The 10,273-nt window shown below is 36.2% G+C and overlaps 1 protein-coding gene across 1 annotated transcript in view; it reads left to right on the top strand.

Moving 5' to 3' along the window:
• SCFD1 (sec1 family domain containing 1) overlaps positions 1-10,273 on the top strand; it is a 45,660-nt gene that overhangs the window by 15,055 nt on the left and 20,332 nt on the right. The window contains exons 10-14 of the mRNA XM_005417625.2: positions 1-83; positions 1,142-1,232; positions 1,589-1,662; positions 2,212-2,293; positions 9,182-9,278. Of these exons, the coding sequence (XP_005417682.1) occupies positions 1-83; positions 1,142-1,232; positions 1,589-1,662; positions 2,212-2,293; positions 9,182-9,278 (427 nt within the window). The remainder of the gene's footprint in view (positions 84-1,141; positions 1,233-1,588; positions 1,663-2,211; positions 2,294-9,181; positions 9,279-10,273) is intronic.

Here is a 10,273-nt window from a genome sequence, read left to right as displayed (position 1 = left end):
GCAGGTGCAAGACCTAAGAAAAAAAATAAGAAGTCCTATGATTTAACTACATCTGATAAATTCTGGCAAAAGCATAAGGGCAGGTAAGCTGTAAAGGTATACAGTTTGTATTAATTTAGTCAATATAAACTCTAAGTATACTTCATATATGGCAGTTCTGTTTTAAGCTTCTTTGAAAATCTTTTCTATCTTGGGGGCCTTTCTTTGTAAGCTGTACTGGGTCTGGCTGAGATGAACTTCATTCCCCACAGCAACCTTCACAATGCTGTGCTTTGCATTGGTAGCCGGAAGGGTGTCAATAACACACCAGTGTTTTGGCTACTGCTGAGCAGTGCTCCCACAGCATCAGCACTATCTCCCCAACATTCCTCCCCACCAGCAGGCTGAGAGTGGGCAAGATCTTGGGAAGGGGGCATAACCAGGACAGCTCACTCAAACTGACTAAAGAGATACTCCATACCTTTCCATACCATACTGTACCATTCCATTCCATTCCACTGTTCAGCAGTAAAAGCCAAGAGAAAGGAGAAGTGTGCAGCATTCAGTGGGATTTTTTAAAAATGTTTTTCTTCTGGAGCAACTGCTCTGCCTACTGAAGCTCTGCTTCCTGGGAAATGGCCAGAGATCCTCTGTTGGAGGGAAGTAGAGAATAAAACCTGTAGTTTTTCTTTGCTTTCACACATAAGCTTTCCTTTTTTTCAACCACCTGTATCTTGACCTATGACTTTGGGGGGTTTTTCTACCTTGCTTTCTCCCCTGTCTTGCTGAGGAGAGAAGTGATGGAGTCACTTGGTGAGCAACTGGCATGCAACCGGGGTCAAACCACTACATAAGGAATGATCTTTGCCAGTATTCATTGTCCATGATAATTGTCTGTTATTTCTTTGTTACAGAGCTCAAAATTGTTTTTACCAAAACTACATAAAATAATTGAAAGCAGTGAATGTATCTTAGAAAGTTTAAGTAAACCTACAGTAAGAAAATTAAAGTAAACCTACATTATGTCAAGATGTCATTATTTTCATTGATTTGATTCTGCTGCTTGATTTGTGTATTGTTATTTCCAAAAAGGTTTTTATTGTCTGGTTCTAGTATTTCAGTTGGTTGATTTAAGTGATCTTAATGCAGACTATTGCATTAGTCCTTTTCCAGAGGTGGCTGAGTCTGTTCAGCAAGAACTGGAATCTTACAGAGCCCAGGAAGATGAAGTCAAAAGACTTAAAAGTATCATGGTAAGTTTTATCACCTTTTTGTGTTTTATCTAATAAAACACATAATAGGGCTTGTAGAGATGCCTAGCCCGCCCTTGTCATCCCATGGACAAAAATTTATATTGCATGCTGAATTTTAGGCATGATATGATCTTAAAAGTAGGACTAGAAGCACTATATTTCATGAGAAGTTTCAATTTCTTGTTCATTGGTGTTGCAATTATATAACTTCCATACTAACGGAAAAACACAATCCAGACATTAATACCATTATGAGAAAATAGATTCTAAATGTACTGACTTTATCTGCATGCATGATATTTGTATTTATTATGACTATCTTTATTTCTCTTTTCAAACCCTTCCTCAAAACCCAGGGCATTGAAGGGGAGGATGAAGGAGCAATAAGTATGCTTTCAGATAATACAGCTAAGCTAACTTCAGCTGTCAGGTAAGTAGTCAATAATGCATTATTGTTGTTTAATTATCTGCGAACCATTTCTAATTTTTTTGTTATTGTACTTCTAGTATTCTTTGAAATAAATATCTTTAAATGGAGGCTGTTCAGCTCTGTAATATATTTTAAATGCTTTATAATTCTGATAGAGTTAAATGCAGGGTCCTAAACCAGTGCTTGCATATGTAACCTCCACAATGTGTTTGACTTTGGAGTCTTTCCTCAGCAAAGACAAGTAAACTAAGTGCATCATAGATTTGCTTGCACTCTTCCACCAAAATCCCCAACCTCTTCATTCTTTCATTAAAAAAAAAATAGTGAAATCCCCTTCTTCAGGTATGCTTAGGAGAATCATTACATCAATATGTTGTCATTTTTTAGTTCCAACCCTATCCTGTAATATTAGATTTTAATAGCTTTTAAAGGTCCTTTCCAACCCAGACCGTTCTATTATTCTATAAATGTTTTAGTGCCTACTGTATACAGTGCACAGTTCCACTAACAGTGCAAATCAGCAGGTTAGTTTGTATTTAATCTCTTCAGCTCTCTTCCAGAACTTCTGGAAAAGAAGAGGCTCATTGATCTTCATACAAATGTTGCAACAGCCGTTTTGGAGCACATAAAGGTACAATTGCTCTCTAACTTGAGTTTTCTGTCAGTAGTACTCCTTAACTTAAGGAATATATTTGGGGCAGTGAAGATAAGAAAATGAGCCTTCTCAATGGTGCTACTTTTTCAGAATTCACTGTGTAGCATTACTTAGTTGAAGGGTAAGAGAGAATGAATTTTGAATGCCTCTGCATGGAAGGCAAAGAACAAAGGTACTTTTCTTATCAGAATTTACTAGTATATTCTCATTTTTTTAATGGTGGCCACAAGCGTTTGGTTGAAGTCTTTCAAAAAATAAGTTTATGATGGTAGTATTTTGGCAATTCATGGCAAATTCATTACTTCAGTGTAAGCAGTCTTCTGTTCTGTATGTGTTTGTCAGAAGGGCACTGTTGACTGCTCACCAGCAAAACTGATACCCAGTGATGTGGCAATAATGATGCAACTTACTGAAGTGGTCTTTCCAGCAGGGTCTGTGTTAGATGTCTTGTGCATAATTTAAGAACTTCACAAGGGAGTTTATCTTTCCTGTTTTAAGTCTGCTGCTTTTGTCAGAGACCTTGCAGAGGGATTCATGTCAAGTGAAGGCCCTGGTTACTGCCAGGATAACTTGGAAAATGGATTTGTTTTCACAGCATGAAAACAGAAATTGTAGATGAGGCTTTCAGAAACGCTGAAATTCTTTTCAGTTTTGGAAGGTGTTTCAAACACCAAGTCTCACTGAAAATCAGTAATTAGAGAGTTTTACCCCAAGCTACTTAAAATTCTTGGAAGGCAATGTGTTTTGAAGCTAGCTTTAACATTTGTAAAGAATGTAAGATCTGTCCTCAGTTATTATTGCTACTGATTTTTTTTAAGTACTCCATATGAACAAGGGATTAATTCTGCAATTAAATTAATAAATTCATTTTACATATTTATAAAGTTGGAGAAGAGGTAAGTGTCTGTGTTTAGCTCATTACTGTAGGGGCTAGTATATGGGCTTTTACACTATTAGGTAGGTCAGTTTTCATATCTGACAATTTAAAAGCAGTACTTTAATACCACTGAAAAAAATTGAAGTTTTTTCAGTGGTATTAAAGTACTGCTTTTAAATTGTCAGAATTGAAGTCTTGAAGTCAACAATATTAATATTTTGATGCCTTGACTGTAAATTCACTTTTCCAGGAAAGATACTGGCATGATAATGTCAGGCCTAGACCAGTAGTATTCTATATAGGATTTGTTGGTTGGAAAGCAAGTTTCAGAGCAAGATGTAGAATGGCAGTTACATCAGTTTGGCTTTCCAGTATCCTATTGGCAGTGAGCTGGAGTCAGATGCATTAAATGATAGCAACACACTTGATTACCTGGAGGTGGAAGGAATTGCCTTATCTGGGCACTCAGCCAGCTCTTGGCTTGCTGCTCTGATAGGGAAGTTGCTATTAGGGAGTGGCTTAGGAGTGGTGGTCCATTCCTCCACCATTCTTAATTCTGGTACTGCAAAGTGCTCAGGCTCTTTACCTTCTTATTGTATAAATGTCAAAGAAAATTGTGAGACAAATGGCTATGCAGTTTCTTCAATATATTGATATGTACATCTCCATCATCTTTTCTTTTGATTTAGAAAGCATCAGTTCATCTCCAGATATTTAGGAAACTGCCTTAAACTAATGCAGACAGACACATTTTTTCTATTGAAATTTGCTTATGGCAAAGCCTTTTAACTGAATCAATGTAAAGTTTATTCCACCTGCTTTCTTATGACCGTTTTCTCCTCTTTTTTCACCCTCCAATGTTAGAAAACGTATCTTTCAATCTTGAGCTGTAGAATTTTACTAGACAGGACATTATGCTACCTAATGGATTCCTCAAAAATACTCTCAAAAAGGGCAGTGTCTCATCCAGTACTTTTAAAAGAAATTCTGATGAGACATTGACTCTGTGATTAAGAGGTTTTATACACAGTTATATAATGAAACCAGATTAGGATAAGGGTGATTCTTTTTTGCAAGTAAGTGCTAAGGTCATGAGGAGCTAGTGGGACGCCATGCTCTTCTTCAGGTTACTGTATTTTCACTTCTAAAATAATCAGGAAGTGCATTCATACTTTAAAATAGACTATTTGCATTATCCATTATGGGATTTTACGATATTAATTATTTGAGCATTTTTCTTCACTATCTATATAAGGTTCTATGCAAAGAATGCAACAAGATCTGCTTTAGATATACTAAGTGAACTAAATTTTTCTTGTGGTTATACTTTAATGTTCAGTTTACAGCTGCTTTCCACATTCTCTTGGATCATTTTCTAAGACACAGCAAGAGGAAACCAGAAATTAATCAAATACTTACGGGTCCTGGCAGTTTTTTGGCTTAAGATTTAGTGAAATAATGGAAAGTATGCATCACTTTTTCATGAAGCGAGCCATCAAGTATTTATTGTCAGTGCTTAGAACAAATGCATCCTTGTTTTGCATTTATTGGTTTTTTCCTCTGCTGAAGCTGGTGACTGAAGGTCTGGACCCAACAGATAACAGATTTAGAGCTAGAGTTGCCTATGTAGCTGCTTTAAAGTTTCAAGTAATGCATATGTTTGCATGTCATTATAATATGAATAGAATTACTGATGTATGTTAAGTCATAAATATAAAGATGCACACATGTACTTTTGTAAAATGGTGGTTGGGGGGGTAGATTAGATAATCTCTTGCTAGAATTCTACAGATGTGAATTTAAGCGGCAGATTTTTATATGTATTGTTGTCTGTCTTAAATTACTTGTATTTGGCTTAAGTTATTTTTAAAATTCCTACATGGTTTTATTATGTGTCTCTACTTCTGCTTGATCTCAAGGTCTGATACTTTGAATGATCTCTTAATTGGGATTCGCTTAATTGGGATTGACAGTAGCCTTTCAGCTTTTCAAATTCATATTTTTAAAGGAATTTCACTATTTTAAGTACTCTGTCTTAAATAAGGTTACGTTTTGGTCTTACACCATGTGGTATGTGTTTGTGAAATATGTACGTCATAGTGGGCCAGGCTGTTTTTCTGTAGTTCAGAACTGATAATTCATTAACCTTCTAGTTACAACAGCTTTTTCTGAGTTCAGTTACAGTGACCCTCCAGTCATCATTCTGTGCAGTTCAGTGAAAAGGAATTGGCTGTGTCTGCCCCTCCCAGCCTTCTTCCAGAGTTTCTCTTCCTCTCCATAGCAGCACACTATAATTACCTGACCAGCCTCCCTCATTCTGGAGACAGTTATTTCTGGTCTTTCTCTGTCAGCATCTTTAAAAAAGACCTCAGATAGTTTCTTAGAAAAATGTCTTCTCTCTTCTGCATATTTAAAATTAAGAACTTTTGTAGTGTAAAGAGGATAGAAGCGTTTCCAGCAAGTCTCTACAAAAATTACCCTCTAAGAGATTTTAATGAGTCCTGCCTCCACTTACTTGCTTTAAAAAGAATTGTGTTCATTTTGGAGTACAGTGCTCAAGTAGACTTTCCCATGCACTTCAGTAATTTTCCCTAAAATAAGTTTTGGCTTACAAACAGCCTATCTCTAAGGATGATAAGTTGAAAACTTTCACAAATGTATTTTTTTTAAAAGCAAGCTGAAGTGTGGCACTTTAACTGCAATGTAGGATCCTGTTTCTGAAGGGGCAGCCAGAGAGGTCTCTTGAATGAGATTAGTGTGGAACAAGATGTCATAATAGAAAGTCAAGAGCAAGAGGCAGAAAAGGAATAACTGTAAAAGTAAATGCATCTTTATTTTATTATTTTTATTATTATTGATTTTCTTCACATTGCTTGCCAGTTTGGCACCCATAAGAACATATTCTTTGCTGTGTTTTTTATTGAATCTACAGGATTGTTTAGCTCCTATTCCCCAGCTTTTCCTCTTGGCATGCCTGTGAGTTAGCCATTGAGTGGGCAAAATTGCACTTATTTAAATTAAATGGGACATCTGCTCTTATCAGCACCTCTTAGACAAGTTGGCTCTTCGAGAACTGTCTCGTTGATGTGGCATATCTGGGATATCTATCAAAAGGTAACTAGTAGTGTTTAAGGCTATTCAGTAACCCATATGAAATTTGATTAGGTGTCCATCCAATTCCTAGCAAACAGGTATAAGAAAAATATTGCCCTAATTAGATCTTTGCTAGTAACTTTCATTAGTTATCTAGTGAAGAAGCAGCTGAACAGACTTACCACATTGATCCATCTCTTTAGTTTGTCACATCAGACAGAGTCTCAAAAGTTTTACATTGCTGCTTACCTCTGATGTCCCTATTGTGGATAGAAAAAAAAATAGACAATGGATAGAAAAAAACCACATGGACCTGAAGTTTTGGGATTTTCAGTTGGGGGGTTTTCCCCCAAAGAGTACTGAGTTCACACTTCAGCAGTAATTCTGGGAAATTTTTGGAGAGTGAGTGTACATGTATCATTAATGTTTCAGTTTAGGCTCAAAGTATAGCACATATATGCAACCAGTGAATTTTTTTTGCTGCTGGTAATCTGTTTTGTTCAGCAGCCATAGTCAAACAGTCATAAAGTTGCACATGGCTGAGAAGAATTTTACCTATCCTGTGCTCCAAGTAAGTTAACAATTGTCAGTCTGTTCTTGAAATTGATGTTTGAATTACAAAATTTTATTTAGAAGTTGATCTGTAAACAAATACAGAGAATCAGTGAATCTTTTTATGTTGTACATTTTTACATGCCATTTGAATCAATTTCTCGTAAACAGATCAGCAGCTAAGATAATATGGGCTTTGCCAAATTCAACAGTAATATATTTAACTTTATAAGATCAAGTTTCCACATTTCAAGACAATCCCTTTTTTATTAGATGCCTTTTGTTGGGGAAAAATACTTTAAACTTAAAATCATTGAATTTAGCCTCACATAACAAGATACTAATGTAGATGAAATACAAAAAGCAAGTGAATGTAATGGAAATACTTAAAAATTTGTATTAGTTTCTTTGCAATTGCTTTATGTCTATAGAGAGAATTAAGGAAACTGTAACACAGAAAATCTCCAAGGCACTGTAGAATTGAGGTCTCACATGGTTTACCAGATACCAAATTGCATGTGATGTAAGGTCTTGGAAAAAGGGTGGTAGCTGGGTTCTATTCAGACTTCATACTGCTCTTTTAACATAAACTCAAGGTAAATATAGCTTGAAAGAAGCTCAAGTCCTTTTTTTTTTCCTCATTTCATGCATCTTCTATGTAGTCATAGTCACTATAACAATCAACAGAAGACATTCTTCTGCCCCTAAAAGTAGCAGGGGGTCATGTCTGAGTGCTCTTCATGGTAATTTACTTTATAAGCTATAATTGCAAGCATTCACAAAAGCGTTAAATTAAGTTGTTGCTTTGCAAGTAACTGCTCTTCTCAAGGAGTTCAGTAAGTGGTGACTGAGAAATTGAAGCATTGTATAGCTACCTGCATCATAAGCTAATCACCATATGCTTTCAATATAAAAATATTCTTGTAATTCATATCTTTTTTACTTTGCTTTCTCTTCTCTAGCTCTTTTTTTGAGGAACTTACAGTACTCAGCAGGTGAAATATCCTGATAGCCTTATGCTAGAGAAGCACCTTTTTTTTTTGAGAGATGGTAAAATAACTTTCTTGAAATTAATTTTTTTATTTGTGATCTCAGGAATAATTTTAGTAGATTTCAGGAATATGTGAAAACCAGACTTCCAAAGTTTTTATGTCCTGTCATTACAACTACTACTGCACTGAATAAAATATGCCATAGCAGTTTGGCATTATCAGGCAAAAATTCTCAAATCATTTAACTCAAGAAAAGCAAGGTGACTCTTGCTCACTCTGGCATTATCATTTCAGTCTCACAGCAGCAATGGTGTGGACCTGACACACTTCCAAAGCAGCAAGATGGAGATCCACTCTGCCAGTCTCCTGTTGGAGCCAATACATGGCTGAATGTGTTCAAACATCAGGATTTAGTTAGTTACCAGACACTAAGGTTTTGTAAGCTGAGTAGCTGTAACATTGGTTGTGATGCTACATTTTAATGTTCAAACACACATAATGATCTGCATTGTAATGGAATGTTTTAAAATAAGTTCTGGAGTGCATTTTTCTATTTTTAGCTTGTAAGATCACGATCAATAAGTGCAAAACTTATCTGTTTGTGCAGATGTGCTGCAATGCAGTCATTTACTTGCATGGCCATGCGATGTCTTCCATAAAGCTTTTGCCTCAATAATTTTGTATAGTCCCTGTGCCATCCTCCCTAAAAAGGATTTTCTCAACATCTAGATGTGTCATTGTATAATGAGAGACTTGTTTTCTGGTGTCAACAAGATAATCTAATTATAAACTTCTCCATCTTTGGTGTGAGTGAATTATGGCAAGCCTTTGATCTGAGGTAGTATTTCCGTACCAGCCCAAGCTGGCAGTTGCAAACGTTTCTTCAGGATGACGCCTTAATGTATAAAGGAATTTCCCATATTTATCTGCATTGAATAATTGTCTTGTGGTCTGGGAGCCTGGAGGTTCAGAATAAATTGGACATAATATTTGCTTGACCATTATTTTTTCTTTTTACACCATAGCAATGTGTATAATGGCATATAGTTTTCAGCTGTGGCAAAGCCATGGTTGAAAACAAAGCTTCTCTTCCAGTTCAGTATTCACAGCAGACACCCCTTGCTTAACTTGCTTTTTCACTTTCAGTATGATTATTAAATACACATCAACTTTCTGAGAGTTAATAAAAGCATATTATAATGCAAGCATTAGTTACTTTTACTGATAATTTATTTAAAAATAAATTTTTTAAAACTGTATTTATAACTTAAACTGCATACCTCTTGAAAGAGAAACTAAATATTCTTTCACAATTTTAAGATGTTAACCCTAACACTTACTCTTAAACAGAGTCGAAAGCTGGATGTGTATTTTGAATATGAGGAAAAAATAATGAGCAAATCCACTCTGGATAAATCTCTTCTGGACATGATTTCTGACCCAGATGGTGAGTACTTTAAATCTGAACTTGGTATAAAATTTGTTAAGCTAGCCAATAAATCTATACCTGCTTGGATTTCAATGTTGGTAAATAGCAACCTGTGCGAGATTTGTAAAGACAGCTTTTGATTGATCTTCAGTAGCAGTCTAGAGAGTTTAATGCTTCAGTTAAGTAATATCCGAAACATTAGCTACTTCTGCAGCTCTACCAAAATCCTACCCTAACCTCTTTTTTTTTGAAGGTCACTATATTTTAATTTTCGTGCTTTTGCAGTATTTAGTAGTGTAGCATGGCATTCTGTGGTCTGAACAATACTAATTCTTTAAATCCTACTGCACGTTTTATAACATAGACATACCTCACGAACACAATGAAAACATCATAGAATTTGATCAGATCAAGGGACTGTAATGTAGGTGGCTCCTGTTTGTGTGAGGAGAGAGATGAATGGGACAAGTGGAGAGAAGAGACACAAGATGTAAACTGGCCAGTTCACTGGGACTCAACCTGGAGCTTTGCATGTGCTGATTCAGCTGTGCCATGTCTGTTTTGATCATGTAAGAGCACAAGCAGTGCATTCCAGCTTCTGTGTCAGAGAGGGGTCATACATATCAGAGCATTGCACACCAGGGGTGCTCGGGTTCTCTGTTACCAGGAGTCACTGGGGGTCTTTCTCTGAAAGGCTGACCCAAATGACTTCTCAGCTTTTTGTACTATTCCAGCATCAATTCTTCTTTCAATCTGTCACAGCCTGATGTGTGTCAAAACACTGACAGATTTCAGTATGACCTGATACCAGCTGGCTGGAAGAAAATAACGTGCACAGCAAAATTTTAAAACTTAAATTAAGATCTTGACTTGTCTGCATACTGGCAATTATGTTGGCAAACCTCAAGCATTTAGAGACCCAGGGTTCCTGCTTTTTTTCCAGCGTGCTTTTCAAGAAAACGTTACTGCATGATTATGTGTGTAGTCTTACAGCTACCTACTGAGCTTAATGC

The sequence above is a fragment of the Geospiza fortis genome, unplaced genomic scaffold (assembly GCF_000277835.1).
Source record: "Geospiza fortis unplaced genomic scaffold, GeoFor_1.0 scaffold54, whole genome shotgun sequence".
NCBI classification, from domain to species: Eukaryota; Metazoa; Chordata; class Aves; order Passeriformes; family Thraupidae; genus Geospiza; species Geospiza fortis.
Note: the sequence above shows the minus strand (reverse complement) of the source record. Positions and strands in the feature narration are given on the sequence as shown.